Source organism: Marmota monax, unplaced genomic scaffold, assembly GCF_021218885.2.
Source record: "Marmota monax isolate L192 unplaced genomic scaffold, Marmota_monax_Labrador192_F-V1.1 WCK01_AAM20220418_F8-fsc00008, whole genome shotgun sequence".
Classification (NCBI taxonomy): Eukaryota; Metazoa; Chordata; class Mammalia; order Rodentia; family Sciuridae; genus Marmota; species Marmota monax.
This window is the reverse complement of record NW_026694432.1, coordinates 20,229,853-20,249,007: the sequence shown is the minus strand read 5'-3', so window position 1 is coordinate 20,249,007 and position 19,155 is coordinate 20,229,853. Positions and strand designations below refer to the sequence as shown.

The 19,155-nt window shown below is 50.3% G+C and overlaps 1 protein-coding gene across 1 annotated transcript in view; it reads right to left on the bottom strand.

Annotated features, from left to right (window-relative positions):
• The window catches only part of Slc9a1 (solute carrier family 9 member A1), a 55,925-nt gene that overhangs the window by 10,928 nt on the left and 25,842 nt on the right, over positions 1-19,155 (bottom strand). The window contains exon 2 of the mRNA XM_046469152.2: positions 1,848-2,308. Coding sequence (XP_046325108.1) covers positions 1,848-2,308 — 461 coding nt within the window. The remainder of the gene's footprint in view (positions 1-1,847; positions 2,309-19,155) is intronic.

Below are 19,155 nucleotides of genomic sequence, written 5' to 3'. Positions count from 1 at the left end.
CTAAGGCATCAGGGAAATAGATGGCCTCTAACACTATTGTTGGATGTGTAAATGGCACTTCATACACTGTAAAGTCCTTTGAACAGTCTTTATCCTAGAGGATACTCAACAACTTCTGAGGAGGCATGCCAAGGAATGAAACTTGAGGCTCAGAGGTGAAACAACAGGCCAGAGGGCCCCAGCCCAGGAGCTGCAGGACTGGGCCCAGGACTCCTTCCCTGATGGCTGTAGGCTGATGCCTCCCCAGGAGGTTCAGCTTTGAAGTTTCACTTTCCTAGGGGCTGGCACAGAGGCTCCCAGGCCCACATGAGCCCGGTTCTATCAGTTCTAGATGGCGCTGCCAGGAACGAGCCAGAGAGTTTACAGGCCTGGTGGGAAGGGGTACAGGGCCTGAGAATCCATGAGAGGGAACTCTCCAAAGCTCTCAGCACCTGTGCAGTGTCTGGAGGCAGGAGATGTGGGACATGGGGAGTGACCTGCACAAGGGCACAGATCTGATGCCAGGCAGCTCAGGAGCAGCCTTATTGTCTGGGAAACAGGACACACACACTCATGCCCAGAGAAAGAAGGGCAGATGTTGGGTACTGGCCAGGTCTCTTGCTGCTTGGACCACAGCTGTCTGGGAGACAGGGTGGGCACCAGCAGCAGATAGGCTTGTCAGCAGGTGCACCCTAGCCCTGGGCTACCTCAGCTCACTCCTGGCCTGTAGGGACTACAGGGCTACAGGGACTAGGGTCCTCATGGTCTACCACCTGGAACAAAGGGGCGAGACATAGAGGGCAAGGTCCTCTTTACTGTCAGTGGCACACAGAAAGGCAGAGGGGCAGAGTTCCATGCTTGGGCTCTGCTCTAGACTGTGCAGACATGAGCCCTGGCTGCATCACTTATCAGTGAATGTGACCTCTCAGTGCCTGGTTCTTCATCTAGAAAAACTGGGATAATAATAGTGCCAATCTCATGGAGTTACTGTGCAGATCAGAAGAGGCAGTATACATCTAGACAGGCAGCACTTGGACCTCTATTATCACCATCTGCGGTGTTGCTTCCTGAGAGGCTGGGGGCACAGGGAGTGTGTGTGTGTTTTCCTATATGAGCAGTTCCTCTTTGAGGGGTCCAGCTTAGGAGGGGATCATGAATGTGTGCACACACATTCCTGTTTCCTGGGGTGTGAGGAAACTGGCTGGGAGTGTGTGTGAAGTTCCTGAGTTGGGTGCCTGTCCTCACTAGACCCTGGGAGAAAATCAATTTTCTTCTATCTAAGGTGAGGTCCAGAGAGGTAGTGTCACTTGCTTAAGGACACATAGCAAGCAAGAGGCTAATCCATTTCACTTATCATCTTCTGCAGGTTTGACCCTTTTCCACAATCTCTACCCCAAAACTCTGCACATAACAAATTCTAACTTAAGTAGCCTATGTAAGAGCTGAAAGGCCCCTTGGAGATGAAATGGGCCGTAAAGAGGAACCTGAGGCACAAGGAAGACAAGCACTTTAGCCAAGATCACATCAAACTATAAGGAGGGAGCACGCTGACCTCATAAAGCAAGAAATCTGGAGTGAGACAGACCTGGTTCAAGCACAAACTGGTTCTATGACATTCTAGCAAGCTATTTAACTTCTTTGAGGCTGTTTCTTCCTCTGTAAAATGAGAACGGTTCAGCTCTCCTCAGGTTGTCCTGAGGATGAAATGAGAGGATCCCTGTCAAAGTGCTCAGCATGGCGCCTGGTGCACAGCAAGCACCAAGTGACTTGGCTGTTTTTAGCATTGGTTTTAGTGGGCGGGAGAGGGACAGGCTCCTGGACCTGGATTGGGGCCTGTGCCCTGTGTGCAGCGCCCCTGGCCCCCTCACCACAGTGACGGCGTCATTGAGCAGGGACTCCCCGAAGACAAGGATGTGCAGCAGCTCATTGATGTGGATCTCCTCGAAGACGGCCAGCACGGCCACTGGGTCCACAGCCGAGATGATGCTGCCAAAGAGCAGGGTGTCGAGGAGGCCGATGTTGTTGATCTGCTCACCGCCCACCAGGCACACGGCGTACATGAGGCCGCCCAGGAAGAAGGCGTTCCACAGCGTGCCCACCACGGCGAAGATCAGGATGGTGCCCAGGTTCTCTGTGAACTGCCGCAGTGGCAGGAAGTAGCCCGCGTCCAGGATGATGGGCGGCAGCAGGAAGAGGAAGAAGACGTCTGACTGCAGGAAGGGGGGCTTCTCGCCCACGCCCTTGATCAGGCCCCCCACCAGCAGCCCCACCACGATCAGCAGGCAGCTCTCTGGGACGATGCTGGAGATGGTGGGGATCACATGGAAACCTGCGGGGGGCGAGAGAACGGGAGGCCGTGGGCTTTCGGGGGAGCCAGAACAGAAGGTTGGGGACAGGGCTGGGGACCAGGAGGGCAGCTGGCGAGAGGTGCTCAGGCTTGGTCTCAGAAGGCCGCTCTGTTAACTCTGAGCCTCGGCTTCCTGGCCTGTAGGATGGAAGGGACAATACCAGCTTCACAGGGTTGCAGTATAAAAGCAGTGACCATGTTTTCAAAGTGCTTTTCTCAGAGGATATTCCCAAGCTTTCTCTGTCACTGTCGTATAATATTAAAAAGCAGAAATTCTGCATGCCTCCAGAAGGCAGTAACAATAAATTGATTACTAAGGTGCCCTGTATCTAAGGCCATAAACTCCTTCTGAACCCATGGCATCTTTCCAGACGGAGAGGCAGACAGACATGAGCTTCACACAAAGAATAGCAATCTAACAATTCTGTCTGAGGGAAGGCGGCGAGTTCTCTGTCATGGAGATATTTAAGCCAAAGGCAAACAATAGAGGGTGAAGTGGCACATAGGAGACAGAAAAAAAGCACAGAAGAATCAAAACTTCGGTGCAGGAAGGAACTCAGGGACATTGCAGCCTGGGGTCTGCAAACCCACAGAGCACATGCAGTGAGCTCCGATCCCAGCCTTGCAGGAGGCAGGCATGCTCTCCTTCGAAGGCCAGGTGGCAGCTGGAGACAGGCTCCAAGAAGTCAGCAGGGATCGGTTAGTTTCAGCTTGTGAGATTAATCTGAGTCACTATTCTAAAGCCCAATCCTACCCATTCTAAAGATGGGAAAGCTGAGGCTCAGAAAGAAGAAGGGATTTGCTCAAAGTCACAGGGCAAATAAGTAGTGGAACCAAGAGGGAATCCAGGTCTGACCCCCAGGCTCCCATCAAACTATATTTCTGAAATTCAAGTTCTCCTAGCCTTCTGTCCCATGAAGACTCCATATGTCCCTTTGCCCGGGACCCACCAACCATTCCCCCAAGCTGGTCCTAGCAGCACATGTTACTTTTTTGTGGTCCATCTTGGGGTCCAAACCCAGATCTCAGAGGTAGTAAAAATCCCCACCAGAAAGGGCCTCTCTCAATGCCAGGCTTGTCCAGAGCTTCAAATTCCCTGAGTTATTTGGTTTTATTTGACTGTTTTGTTTTGGGGTAGGGTGGTGGGTGAAGAAGACCTGGGCATCCATCTGCATGTAGGGTCCTCTAACCCCCATGGCCCGCTTGGTCAACTGAGGGTATGACCCTCCTGTGCTCAAGGAGAAAGCTCACTCCCTCCCCTTCATAGCCAGGAACCTCTGAGCAGGCAGATTTCCTATCTGCTCATTATTATTTGCCCAGGACTGAGGACACAGTAGATGTTGAACAAATATCTGCTGATTTGAAAATGCAGAGGGCTGAGACATACCCACATGATTCCAGAGAACCTGTCTAGCCAGGCCTCTGTTCTCACTGCCCTGAGTTCCTTGGGAAGGAGTGGGAATTGAAGTCCCTGCTCCTCTCAGTCACTGAGCAGGTAATGCTAACACAGCCACAAGTCAAGGCTCAAGTGAAAACACTACCCAGGCCCAGCACCCCAGCATGGTGCCAAGTTCCCAGGAGACACTCAGAATGTGCTGGGAAAAGATATGTCTCCATCCTAGGTTGGGAGGGGACCTCAAAACTACCTTGTGCATTTTCTTCATTTCAAAACAGACCTAATCAAAAGTCATCTTTTGTGTTGAAAGTCCCCCAGTCTTTAAAGTCCACTGATAACACCCAGAGTTCAGCCAGCTGATACACAGGGGAGGGCTAGGTCACGCTGGTCCCAGTCTGTCTTGCTGTACAGGGTAAAGCCCAAATGTTCAGCACTGCCTCTGCCGACCCGTCTTGCCCTGGGTCCCCTTCCTTCTCCCTACAGTCAACCTTCCGTTTCAGCCTCGCCGAAGTCCTTGTCATTAGCCCGAATAGCCACATTCTCTTGCCTGCAGACCTCTGCCGAGTTTATTTCCTCTCTCTAGACACCTTTCCTGCACCTCCACCCCTCCTGTGTGGCTGGCACCATGTGCTGGTGACTTCTCTGCCAGAAAGCGTTCTCTGACCACCTGGCTGCCCAGGTCAGGGCAAGAGTCTTTCCCTGGCACTTTCTTCTCTCATAACTTTCAATGCAATTCACCCAGGTTCCTCTCACCCCAGCATCCACTGAAGCCAGAGAGCCCCAGCAGAAATAGTGGAGGACCATGGCACCCTACCCACAACATGTGCTGCCCTCAAGGGGAGACAGGAAGGCCTGGGGGTTGCTACAGTTGGATCTTAAATGTCCCTTAAAGGCCCATGTTTTAAAGGGTGGCACTATTGAGAGGTGGAGAAATCTTTAAGAGGTAGGGCCCAGAGGAAGCCTAGGTCATGGGGGTCTGCCCCAAAGGGGACTGTGGAACCCCCAGTCCTCTCCTTGTTTTCTATTCCCTGGCTGGTGATCGAAGTGGTTTTTCTCTGCCATGTGTTCCTGCCATGATGTCACAGGCCTAAAGCAAGGGCCAATCAATCATGGACTAAAACCTCCAAAACTGTGAGTCAAAACAAACATTTTCTCTTTATAAGTTAATTATCTCAGGTATTTCATTATAATGACAGAAAGCTGACTGATATGGGGCTTAGGGGAGTAGTTCCTGCAGGCACAGGCCAGAGACCAGCTTTCCCAGGCCAGAAGTCCTGCTCCAGCCAGCTGACCCTCCTCAAGTCTCCCAGGCTTAGCCCTAGAAGGGGAACCTACAGCTGCCTCAGGAGGAGACAGAGTCTAAAGAGACAGCCCAGGACAGGCAGATGACAGCTTCTAACTCCGCCTAGCAAAGAAAGCTCAGAAAATGCCTCTCACCCCCTGGGCCATCCATAGGTTCAATCCACAGAGCTTTCCTGGCCTAGGAAATACCAGAGAGTGAGCTGGAAGCCCACAGCTCCGGCCTGGGGCCGAGAAGGCGTGTAAACGAAGCCAAGAGCAGAAACACAGGGATGCTCATGTTCCTGGAGGTGTCCTACAACCCAGCGCTGTGCCGGGAGCTTGGCAAGTGCCATCCCACTTGGCTCTCACAACAGCCTTGTGGAGTAGGTACTGTCCCCATTTTGCAGAGGACGAAGTGGGCTCCGTGAGGTAGTGTGGCTTCCCGACGTCTGCGGGAGGAGCACCACCCCACATTTGGTATCTCAGCCCTGGAGCTGGACGCTAATTAGCCCTCTGCTGAAGCACCAGTATTCTTTCTGAACTGGGCGGGGCTGGACACTTGGGACAGTGCAGTGGCTCCTCAGGCTCTGCACCTCATAGGAAGCTCATGGGGATCGCCATGCTTTTCCAGGCCATGGGACTGCCAACCCAGGTAAATAGACAGCTGGCATTCCCACAGGACAGATGAGGAGCTGGAGCTCTGAGAGGAGGCAGGACATTCCCTGCTAGGCCACCCAGGACTGGCTCCCAGACCTCCCGACCAGGAGACAGAGCACTTTCTTCTGCGTAAGCCGGTTCCCAGGGAACTGGGGCTGGAGCCCTGTTCCTGGAGCAGCCTCCTCAGTCTTCTGTTTCGTCCTGCCTCCCAGTGACCAGCAGGAGCTCTGGGCCCTCATCAGTGCTCTGGGCCTAGGGCAGGGGCAGGGCCAGGGCCAGGCGGCGGGGGAAGTCTGGATCCACTCTTGGCTCCTGGCCCGTGATGGGCGGCACATTACTGGAAAGCCTAACAGGGCTGGGGGAGAGTGGATCCCGTCAGGAGGAGGAGGCTCCTTCAGGCTCTGAGAAGTGAGGAGCGCATGGGGGCCTGTTCTAGCTTGCTTTCTCCCAAGGCCCTGATTCCACCAATGTTCCCACTCTGCACGCCTGAAAAGTCTCCTCAAAGCACAGGAAGCTTGCTGACTCCAGGTATGGTGAAGGGGCAACAGAGAATGGCTGGGGTCCCTATAGCCTGACAAAGGCCCAGTATTGAGGCAAGATCCCAGGAGGCCAAGAAATGAGGCAAAACTTCTCTAACACTCAAACTCATGACAATGGTGACATCACCAGGATGGAATCGGGACTGGGCAGAGGCAGTTAGAATCAGATCCAGAGACATGAGAGCTGGAACGGACCTCATTTAATTCTCCATTACGTGGATAGAGAAATGGAGACTCGAAGAGAGTCAGTGACCTGTCCGTTGTCACACGACCAGTTCCACCATGAGAGCTGTGACGTTGCAAGTCCAGTGATCCATCAAAGCCACACGGCCTCCTTCCAGACATTCTGTCCTCCCAGAGCAAGGAGGTGAGAAGGTGTGGAATTCAGCATCACCCAGCCCTGGGACAAACCCTTAGTCAAGTTCAAGGCTGGCCTCCCGTTGAAGAGAAGAGGCTGATCAGGAAATATAGGTGGTAGTTTGAAAACACACACACACACACACACACACGGGCATACTGGCAGACACATCGCCAAACCTGGGTTGGCAGGGGCTCCTGGCACCTCTGCAGCTGCTCTGCCCTTCACCAGGAAAATGTTTTATCTACATCTCTCAGATCATCCTCATCTGCTTGGACTGGCACAGTGGAGCAGGCAAGGCTGCCCCAGGTCACTGTCAGTTGCCAGGGTGACCAGATACCCCAGATTCCACTTCTCACAACACTCCCCTGGCCTGGGAAGTTAGAAGGGAGTTCTGGGAAGAGGGGTCTCTGAGGCCCACCAGAGTACCAGGTCATCAGGGACCGAGGTGCAGGCTGGGGGCTCTGCCGCCCTACTTCCAGGCCTGGGGACTGCTCTGGGGCTGCAACTCGGCCAGGTCCCAAGGGATTCCTAGTTGTACAGTGATTCCATTTCTTTAACTCCCTCTTCAACTGCCCCAGCAACCAGTCTCAACTACAGCAATGAAAGATAATACCTCACAATGAAAGCTCAGCACTCTACAGTTTATAGTAGGACACACCGATATTTTTTAAATTCGTCAGCTCCTAATGCTCCAGGAGGTCTCAATTTTAAAGTAAGGAAATGAAGGCTCAGAAAAGTTAAACAACCTGCTCAGCATCACACAGGTGACTGCTGGCATCCAAAACCCAGTCAGACTGGCTCTGGAGTCTTATTAATTTAGCCACTCGCTACATTATCCCTAGATTTAGTCTTATTTTGTTTCCAAGGGAAGTGTCCACCCAGCACTAGACACACAAAGCGGTTCCCAGAAGTCCAGGGTAGCCATTTCTTTCCATGAGCCCTTCTCCAGGGACATCTCCCCCCTTCTCCCCTTCCTCTCTTGGGGTCAGGTACAGTTCTTCCACCTGTGAAGCTCACCCCACCTGAAGCTTCTAGAGTTAACTGAGCGGGGAGGGGTTAGTCTTTTCTAACAACTCTTAGGGAAGCAGGTGGGAATTATCAGACTGTTGATTCTTCCCCCACCAAGCCCGGCTGTGAGACAGGGAGAAAGATAAACTAGATTGGAAGTGACTCAGCCACTACCTCAGCAGGTTCCCAGCCAGACTTGAGAGGAGACAGACACGTGGCATTAGCCATCCTGCCCTGTGTTCCCACCTCCAGCAAATTGAGCTCCAAGTCAGGGTGTAGCCACCAACTAGTTGGGTAGTCAGTTTCCCCACCTGTGCAAAAACTGACTTCAGGGGGTGTCTGGAGCACCAGAAGAGATAATAACGGTAAAAAAAATGCCAACCAACATTGCAATTCGATGTTAGCAAAAGTGGTGACTAGGTCATCTTCTTCAAAATCTGAGAATAACATGAATATAATATGACCTATTGCTATATGGGCTATAAGCTCCCCAAGGGTGGAAACTTTCTAGTGTTATCTGGGTATCCAGCTTCTAGCATGGAGTAGGCATCAACTCTTTGTAGACTGAGATCAAACTTATTTGTTAGATATAAAGGGATGACTGTGTGCTTTCAAGAGTGCATATTGTTGTTAAAGAAAGAGTAGGTGGTGTTCCCAGAGTAGGGGCTGTTTGAATTGGGCTTTGAAGAATCAATAGAAGTATGCCTGAAGAGAAGGGTTAGTTGGCATGGTGGCACACACCTATAATCCCAGCTACTTGGGACTGAGGAAGGAGGATGATCTCAAGTTCAAGGTCAATTTGGGCAAGTTAGCAGCCCCTGTCTCAAAATAAAATTTTAAAAAGGGCTGGGGATGTAACTCAGTGGTAGAACACTTGCTTATCATGTACCAGGCTCTGGGTTCAGTTCCTAATAACACACACACACACACACACACACACACGTGGGGTGGAGGCCAGGGGAAGGGCTGGGTTGGTATCCTCTAAAAAGCCTAGCACACAGTAGCCATCACATACAAATGGATATATGTGTGATGAATTAATGAAAAACAAGGAAAGAAATCAAACAGGAAGGCAGGTTGGCTTCCCCAAGCCTTCGCCAAATCCGAACATGAGGGCTGTTGTGAAGATGAGATGAAAGGATTATTTTAAAGCACTGAGCACAATACCTGGGACACGTGTCTGGTCTCATTTGCTGTCTGTAATTGGGACGATGATGCCACCTCTAGAGTGGCTGGAAGTGTCACTGAGATCATTTAATTAGAACTCCTAGCCCACAGCAGTAACTCAACGAATAACATTTTTTTAAAAATGTAAACCCATAATGGCCACTCAGTAGCACTGCACGTGTTGTGTCCCTCTGTGAGACATACTCTCCAGCACGGGGGAGGGAGGGAGGGAGAGATGCTGAGGCAGGAATCTGGGCTGGGCCCTTTCACACCTCCTCTTGTTTTACCTTAGACACTGACCCCAGGTGACAGGTGAGAAAACTGAGGGTCAGAGAGGTGAGGTGACTTGCCCAAGGCTCCTAGCTGGGAAGGGCAGTCATAATGAGAACCCAGGGCTCCTAATTGCCAGTTCCTCGTGCCATGCTGCTGCAGTGAAAACTAAGCCTGTCAGGATCAACAGGAAGAGATTCAAGTCTGCAATATGCCTCCCCCACAGAAACAGCCATAAATAAATCTGTTCCGAGTACCTGGGCAGGAATGGCTCCCCGTCCCCAGTCAATCTCTGTGCCTTTCCCAACATTCTTCTAGAGAGTGCCTCTGTTTCTTGCTTATGTCAATTCACATTTCAGGGAGTCCTACTTAGCTAGGGAGACAGGGTCCCACCCTCCAGGAACATCAGGCCTTGATGGGGAAGAGCTAATAGGTTCCCTGAACACACAAACAGCAATGCTGGGCACCCAAGGCCTGGAGAAAAGAAGGCTGGGCTGGGGGCCAGAGCCAGGTACCCGGCTCTTTCCTTCAGTAGCTATGGACTTTGGGCAAATCCTTACGCCATTTTTCTTGTGTGCCAGCAAGTGAGAATCAAGCATTGGGCATAGAAGCACCTTGTACACTGTGAAGTGGCAGAGATGGCTGATAACAGACAAGGAAGGACAAAAGCACCATGGCAGGTCAGAGGGGGCTGGGCAGCCCCAGAATATAAGCAGAGTGAGGCAGCCAGGAGTCATCTGTGGCCTAGCAAGAGAGGCTGTTCCAGAGGACAGATTATTGTGCTCAAAGATCCCAGGGATAAGAACTTTAGCAGTGGGGACAAGCTCCCTCCCAATTTATAGTCCCTCTCTTTTTATCCTCCTGTCTCCATCAACCCTTCTACTCCAGTTACCGGAAGTTTCCCAACCCCATCTCTGAGCATACAGTGGGAAACTTCATCTTAAACTCCTGTCCTCTTCTCAAAAGACAGTCAGCCTCCTCTGGGAAGCCTTCCCTGCACCTCCAGGCTGAAGAACTGGATGCTCTGTCGTTAGCTCTCAGGTCTGTGAGGCACCAGACACACAGCTCTGGGCCCTGCAAAGGTGACACCCAGGATATGTGGTTTAAGGGAATGATGGGCACTTCCTAAAGGATGTGGGGCTAAAGCTTGGTCTCGAGGATGGGGCAAGACTGTGGACAAATGAACAGAGAGTGAACCTCAAAAGCCACCAGAGGCTGCTGGGGCCTACAGCCTGCTGGGAAATGAGGCTGGACAGAGGGAGCTGCTGGCACATGGTCCGGAAGCAGGCAGACACTACAGGACTCAAAAGTCCTACAACCTTTGGGCTGGGCCCAAGCCTGACCAAGAATGCAGTGAGGCTCTACTGCCCTGGGGCTCAAAGACCCATTTCGTAGCCCCCACTCCATCTCACTCCACACTGAGCAGCATGTTTTGAAGTCCGGGCTCTCCATGAATCCATATTGAATGAATTCCACTCTGCAGATTCTCTGCCCCCGCAGTGAGGTGGAGGATGACTCACACAGGGGGAGGGGAGGGACAGGGACCAGGACAGCAGTAAACAGCATGTGTTGACAGGAGACATAACAACAGGCAGCAACAGTGCCTGGCAAGAGAGAGGGCTTCAGCAGCCAGCAGGGAGGTTACCTGGATAGGGGAAGCTCAGGGAATGGGCTTTACTTGGGACAGGTGGGGTAGGACCTCTAGCTCCTGATGCTCAGGGCTGGACTGGGCCCCTGATAAATGACCATGTGATACGCCCTGGTTTGACTTTCAAAATGGAAATATGTTGCTTTGGTGATCTCCTATCTATCTCTCAATTCATTTTGTGGTACTGGGGCTGACCTTGAACTTTCTATCTAACGGCTTCAGCCATCCAAGTTGTTGGGATTACAGGTGTGAGCCATCACGCCTGGCTTTGCTTTGATGATTTTAAATAGAACCTGTGGTCATTTGAAAAAAAAAAAAAATTCCCCAACAATATATAAGTGCTTTTCAGTAGGAGAAATATTTCCTGGTGCTTCTCCCCCGCTTCCCTAAACTCATTATCCCAGGTTCCATGCCAATCTACACTGTTAAGTTTCAAACTTTTCTGCATCTCTAGTTTTAAAATCATGTATAGGGCTGGGGCTGGGGCTCAGTGGTAGAGCGCATCCCTAGAAGGCGTGAGGCCCTGGTTCGATCTCCAGCACCACATTAAAAAACAACAACAACAAAAACACTAAATAGGGCTGGGGTTGTGGCTCAGTGGTAGAGCATTTGCCTAGCACGTGCGAGGCCCTGGGTTCGATTCTCAGTACCATGTAACAATGAATAAATAAAATAAAGGTATTGTGTCCAACTACAACTAAAAAAATAAATATTAAAAAAAACTAAATAAATAAAATCATGTGTAAATGGAAGTTTTCACCATAGAGAAATGATAAATGTTTGAAGAGATGTTTCATCCAATTTAAACATTATACAATGTACACATTTTGAAATAATCACATGACCCCACTAATAATGTATGATTTTTTTTTTCTCTTTTTGCAGTGTTGGGGGATCAGATCTAGGGCCTCACACATGCTAGGCAAGTGCTCTCCCATGGAGTGAGATCCTCAGCTCCTAATGTATATAATTTTGATAACTATGTATCAGTTAAAAAGAACATTAAAAATTACAAGTGGGCTGGGATTGTGGCTCAGTGGTGGAGCATTCACCTAGCATGTGTGAGGCACTGGGTTAGATTCTCAGCACCACATAAAAATAAATAAAATAGGGGCTGGGGATATGGCTCAAGTGGTAGTGCGCTCGCCTGGCATGCGTGCGGCCCGGGTTCGATCCTCAGCACCACATACAAACAAAGATATTGTGTCCGCCGAGAACTAAAAACAATAAATATTTAAAAAAAAAAACAACTTAATAAATAAATAAAATAAAGACCCATCAACAACTAAAAAATATTTTTAAAAATTACATGTAAATGGTCAAACTGCTTCTGTGGGGCACAGACTGCTCTAAGCATTCGACCACAGCATCTCATTTAATTTCTCTCAACACCCCTAATTCAGTAGGTACTTTTATTCTCCCTGTTTTAAGACACACAAGGAGAAGGTCAGAGGATGGCCACTACTTGCCCCAAGGATGCACCGCCAGGGCTACACAGCACTGTTTCAGAGCCACCTGACACAATGCTGACCCTGTCCCTCCACTCTCCACCCCTGCCACCCCTGTAGAAGCTACCTCTGTAGATGCTGCCTTGCCTGCGCCATAAAAACTCAGTGGCCTTAGTGCATTGGGGCAGAAGCAGGTTTCTCACACCCCAACATCCTCCACTAGGAGCCCCGTGCAGGCCTTGCATGTGTCACTGGCAGTAAAATTTTGGCTTCTGGTGTATCTCCACTGTCACCTAACCCAATGGCACTACTGGCATTAGAAAAATCTAAATGACATTCTCAGCGAAGGGGGCCATTTTGGGCTTCCCAGATTTCAACCTTGGAGTGTGGGGGAAGTAAAAACAGAACGCCGGGGCTGGAAAAGAACATGGGTGGCCTTGGTGTGTGGCTTCCTAGTGGGGCTTGCCCTCCTGTGCCCACCTGTCATTGCCTGTCTATGCCTCTCAAGATGCTCTCAAGACATATTGGGAGTTCCAATGCCAGTTTGTCCCACACCTGAGTTGTGAGACAGGGGGAAGAAAAAGAAGAGAGGGTCCATTTCTAGAAACTTTACAGCCACAGGAAAGCTAATTTTTCTCTTCTTTTGGGTGGGGGATAGAGTATTGTGTGCAAAATGCGAATTTAGGAGAAAACTAAAATCAGGCATACAAAATACTTGTTCCCAGCGTCCTTCCAGTTGAAGTCAGTTAGCTTACACGTATTAACTCTATTACATATAACTTGAACTGCTTGAAATATCATATTTGGATAGAATGGTGGGAAATAGAGAGGTAGCAGAAAGCAGCACAAAGAATTCCTCCAATTTCTAGGACAACTACATAGAAAAAACCCCAGTGATGACATCCCATTTTTTTCTTTTCTCTTTTTCTTTTTGGTTGGCCCTGGGGATTGAACCCAGGATGCTCTCCACTGAGCCACATCCCCAGCCCTTTTTGTTTTTTATTTTGAGATAAGGTCTCGCTAAGTTGCTAAGGTCAGCCGCAAACTTGTGATTCTCCTGCCTTGGTCTCCCAAGGTACAAGGATTACAGGCATGTGCCACTGTGCCTGGCACAACATCCGATTCTCAAGTGCTATTTGGCTGAGGGTTGCATAGAAGAACAAGATTCAGATGGCATTGGTTGGGTGGGGGAAAAGGATCAGCAACCTCAGGGAGGCAACTGGACCCTTCTGTCCCTCGCAGCTCAATCCGTTTTTCGAGGTCTATTACCTGCTTTTCAGGGTCTGGAAGTGACGAAGCAGGGGTGTCAACCACTCCTCATTGTGGGCATCTTGGTGACTCTCAGAGGACAAAGTTTGGCAGACCAAGAGGATAAGGAACTTCCTGGAGGGGTGTAAAGAAGGGCATGGGAGGATCTACTTACAGGGTGGTGAAGACCCAAGGTGATTCTCATTTACCTGTCCCCAAACCTGCTCCTCCTAAATGATTCTCATTTACCTGTTCCCCAACCCTGGGATCACCCTGACTCCTTTCTGCCTTTCTCACTTCACTCCAAACATGGACAAAACGTGCTGGCCCCTCCTTCCAGATGTGTGCCCACTCGGCCTCCTTCCCATCTCCTCTGCTAAGGCCGGACCTGAGTCACGGGACCACTCGCCTAGCCCAATGCAATAGCACTATAGATCCCCTCCTGCATCCGCTCTAGACCCCAGGCTCTTGCTACACCAGCCAAGAATGAACCTTTTCAGAGGTAGGATGTACTTTTGAAAGGGAGGGATGAACCCTTCCAGAGACTTCCACCTCACACTTCAATCTCCACCCATTCCCCTGCCAGCTCTCCTGGCCTTCTTGCTTTTCCTTGAGCATATATGAGACTCCACCTCAGGACCTTTGCATTTGCTGCTCCCTCTGTCTGAAACACTCTTTGCCAGGCTCCCTCCCTCTCTTCAAGTCCCTACTCAAGGTCACCTCTTCAGGGAGGTCTTCCTTACCCTCTCTGTTCCCTCACCCTGTTTACCTTTCCTATGGCGCTCATACTTCCAGACAGTACTTGCTGACGATTCCCACCAAGAACCAAGCTGAGTGAGGGTGGGTTCAGTCCCCATCACTGATGTGTTCCTGGCACCTAGATTTGTGCCTGGTGTGCAATAAGCCCACACTTGATATCTGATGAATAGATGATTATCTCTTGCCTCATCACCATCTGAGGTTATAGTGAGGGGTCACATGAGACCACAGGTAGAAAAGCACAGAGCACGAGATCCTGTTGGGCTGAGTCACTAACATCTTGTCCCCAGAGTCCTGCAGAACTGACACGTGGCTCTACTGAGAGTCTGGCTGCACTGCACAGTGGGCTGCTTTGTCTCCCCTTCCAGACCACAGGCAGGTTCCTACCTACAAGCAAGGGGAGACCTGTGCTGTTCATCTCTGACTCTCCAGCACAGAGCACAGAGCACAGAGCACATGGTGGGGCCTGAGACTTGCTTGTTGAGCCTGCACTACTACTTGAGGGTTGAATTCCTGCTCTCTTACTCTCCAGCATTTGATGGCAGGCATGTTGGTGCTAAACTCCAGAAGAACTGGCCCTCACCATGAAGGAGGTAAGAGTCGGGGAGGCACTGTGAAGGCCTTGCAGGTAAAGCACAAGCATCCGGCAAGGCAGGACAAGGAACGGCAAGTAGAGGAAGAGGAGTTCTACCAGGAGCAAAAGGCAGCGAAAGCTGGAGAGGAAGTCATTACCTAGATGGTCAAAAAGCAGTCTTTGCTCTGGTCCTCACAACGAGCCTGGACAGTGGATAGTAGACAAGGAAACAGAAGTTCAGAGAGGTCCAGAGACCCATGATCACATGGGTAGCAGTGGAGGCAGGTCACAGTTCCAGTACTGCCGACTCCCAGTCCAGTGCTCGCCTACGGCCAGATGGTAAAAGGTCTTACATACACTGTGGGGATGCTGGGGGTGGATTTCTAATCAACCTGAAGAACCAGGCGGAATTGACCAGGCACCTCAGGGAGAGAGTCAAGGGAGATGGCACTGGCCATCCAGGCTTCTCATCCTGGGGTGGGGCAGAGCTGTCCAGCCACCCAGCCATTAAGTCTAGGCCCCAGGGATGGCTGGCACTGCCTCCTGCACGATACCTGTGGTGTGGGGAGCCTTCCCCTCCAACCTCCAGAAGCTTCCGGAGACCAGAGAGCTACATTCAGAGGGGGAATGGGCTAGGAGCAGCGATGCACACCTGTATTCCCAGCTACTCTAGGAGCTGAGGCAGGAGGATTGTAAGTTCAAAGCCAGCCTGGGCAATTTAGTGAGACCCTGTCTCAAAATAAAATTTTTTTAAAGTCTGGAGGTATAGTTCAGGGGATAGCACACTTGCCTAGCATGTACGAGGACCTGGGTTCCATCCCCAGCACCATCAAAAAAAAAAAAAAAGAAAAGGAGGGGATGGAGGAGGAGCCTGAGTTAAGCCCAGGCAGGGGATCAGGAGATCTTGGGCCTCAGTTTCTCCTGCCCCAGGGCCTTTTGAGAACCTCTCCAGCTCTGGCATCTGATGGAGGAGCTCTGCTTTCGGACAAAGCCAGGCCCCGTAACACTTACCGCCTCTGTCTCTGCCAACAAGTGCGGCATCTGGGCCCAGGACAGCGGTGGTGCCACAGCAAGACAGCAGGGCAGGGCAGGGTAAGGAACCCTGGCCTGCCAACAGGGAGCTGGCTTCGGCTCTGGTTGGAAGGTCAACCTCTCTGTGGCCTACGGCAGATCACTGTACTGTCCTGAGCTCAGTTTATTCCTCTTACACTGGGAAAAGAAATGCCCCACAGCACAGGGTCGCTGGGACACAGAAGAGGGCTGGAGAAAGCAAAAGCCAGCCACCCACCCAGAGAAGTATGGCCATCATTGACAGTTTTTTGTTTGTTTGTTTTTGTTTTTAATTTTGAAACAGATTTTGCCAAGATGCCCATCTGAGTAGCCAGGATTGCGGTGTGTATCACGGCACCCAGCTGACAGCTGTGCTTTCGAGGAAGACGCAGGGGCTGTGGGTATAACAGCAGCTCAGTGGCAGAGTGCTTACCTAGAATGTGCAAGGCCCTCAGGTGGATCCCCAACTCTGCTCTCCCCTCAAAAAAATCAAGAAAGGAGTAGATAACGGCACCTTGGATGGAAGTGGGAGGTCAAGGAGCGTCTCTGTTCTGCAGGGGGCATGGCATGCCCACCTTCCAGGGCTTGGCATACTCTGTAGCCTAGTGTGGCTGCCACCTACCTGATGGGTTCAACATAGCATGGATGGGATGCAAAAGCAGGGGGTGGCCTTCTGTTGGAGCAGAGGTCACTCTCTGCCTGGCACACACTGGGGGAGCAGCCCACCCTACAGCCAGACCCTGCTGAGGTGAGGGCCCAGGGACAGCTTCTGTTTAGGGCTGGGTATCCAGCTCTCTGAGGCCTAAGGCACAGGGACAGGGACCCCACATTCAAGCTGGGAGATGCTGAGGAAGATGGCTGGGAAGGGGGCATCCAGAAGAACCAGGAGAAAGTCAGCTCAGGGATCTGTCCAGAGTTTCAACCCAGACTCAGCTACCAGTCAGGGAAGCAGGAGGGCTCCATGGTTAAGAGGCCGCACAGGCTGTGAACCAGGCAGCCTGGTCTCCTGCCACCAATCAGCCATGGCTCCTTGGCAGGTATTCAACCTCTGACTCTCACTGTCTTCATCTGAAAGTGGGGAGGGGGGCTCAACCATTTCCATCTCAAGGGGCCGTTCTGTAATTAAAGCATGAAGAGAGATCCTACAGAATGAGAGAAAAATCTTCATCAGAGCTTCCTCTAGCAGAGGATTAATACTCAGAATACATAAAGAACTCAAAAATGTAACACCAAGCCAGGCATGTGGTGCAGGCCTGTAAACCCAGCAATTCAGGAGACTGAGGTAGGAGGATCCCAAGTTTGGGCTCAACTTCGTAAGACCTGGTCTCAAATTTAAAAAAATACAAAGTACTGGAGATATAGCTCAGCGATAAAGTGCCCCCTAGGTTCAATCCCCAGTACAAAAAAATAAAACAAAACAATACAAAACTTACCACACAAAAAAGCACCCCATCAATAAATAGGTAAATGAACTAAATAGACACTTCCCAAAAGGTGTATAAAATAGCCAACAAATATATGAAAAAAATGTTCAACATCTCTAACAATCAGGGAAATGCAAATCAAGTCTACAGTGAGATCTCATCCTATTCCAGTTAGAATGGCAATCATCAAGAATACAAATAATGATAAATGCTGGAGAGGATACAGGGGAGAGGGAACTCATACACTGCTGGTGGGACTGTAAACCAGCAGACACTGTGGAAATCAGTGTGGAGGTTTCTCAGAAAACCAGGCCTGGAACCACCATATCCAGCCACACCACTCCTCAGTATTTACCCAAAGAATTAAAAAGTCAACATACTATAGTGATACATGCACACCCAGGTTTATAGCAGCACAATTTACAACAGCCAAGTTAGAGAGCCAGCATAGAGGTCCATCAACAATGAATGGAGCCAGGCGCATGCCTGTAATCCCAGCAGTTCAGGAGGCTAAGGCAGGAGGATTGCGAGTTCAAAGCCATCCTCAGCAAAAAACGAGGCGCTAAACAACTCAGTGAGACCCTGTCTCTAAATAAACTACAAAACAGGGTTGGGGATGTGGCTCAGTGGTCGAGTGTCCTTAAATTCAATCCCCAGTACCAAAAAAAAAAACAAATAAAAAAAACAATGAATGGATAAGAAAATGTGGTATATTTACACAATGGAGCAATGAAGAATGAAACCATGTCATCTGCAGGAAAACAGATGGAATCGGAGAACATCAGATTAAGGGAAACAAGCTAGACACAGAAAGTCAAGGGTCTTATGTTTTCTCTCATATATAGAAGCTAGAGAGGAAAGAAGGATCTCATGAAAACAGAAAGGAGAACAGTGCAAGAGAGGAAGGGATTCCAGGGGAGAGATGAGAGGAGGGCAAGAGGAGAGACCAGGGAATGAAACTGACCAGATTATACTAAGTTTGTGTAAGCATGTCACAAGGAATCCCACTATAATGTGTAAGTACTATGCACCAATAATTAAACAACAACAAAAAGATAAGTCTACAAAAACAAAACAGAACAACAACAACAACAACAACAACAAAAAAGCCAAGGGCTGTTTTGAGCAACTAATAAACTTATATGCCTTAGCCAGACATAGTGGCACATGCCTATAATCCCGGCTACTCTGGAGGCTGAGGTAGGAGGATCACAAGTTCAAGGCCAGCTTCAGAAACTTAGCCAGACCCTATCTTAAAATTAAAAAATTAAAAAGGTTGGGGATGTAGATCAGTGGTAGAACACCCCTGGGTTCTGTCCCTAGTACCAGGGGGAATCGTTATGTATCTCAAGCTGGAGCCAAAGAAAGCACTCAGCCAAGGGTACTGTCTCTGCGTCCTCCCAACTCAGTCCTGCAGACAGCCTATTGGCTTCAGGACACAGCTGCCAGAGAAGTAGCCAAAGGCCAGGAGAGCCGAGTCACACACAAAGGCCCTGCAGAAGCAGAGCTTGGCACCCTGACCCTGTGATCTTGGTTTCAGACTGAGTCTCCAGGGGAAATGAGGGAAGCAGAAGCCCTTTGAGACCCATAAAACATGTTCCTTATCATCTGTAAAATCTGTAAAACTTCCTCACAGAGACTGTGAGTACAGGTCACAAGAGCTGTGGGTGTGACCAGGCTCTGTAAAAGCTGAATGCTCCCGTGCACATGCAAATTCCCTGAAGCCCTGGGCAGCAGGGTCCCTGAGGCAGGCTGGCAGCGCTGAGGTACCCATCTTCAGGTGACATCCTAAAAGTCTCCCACATGCTTCTTCCAAAGACAATCCAGCTGGCTGAGCCACCTTCCTGGGGCTCAGGGACACAGTGCATGCTGGGAGGGCCTCTCCCTGCCTCCTCTCCCCCACACTGGGGACAGTTTGTCGCTCATGCTTCTAGGAGGCAGGAGATGTACTGAGTGGATGGGAAAGCTGAGCATGCTCAGAGAAGGCTGCCCTTTAGAG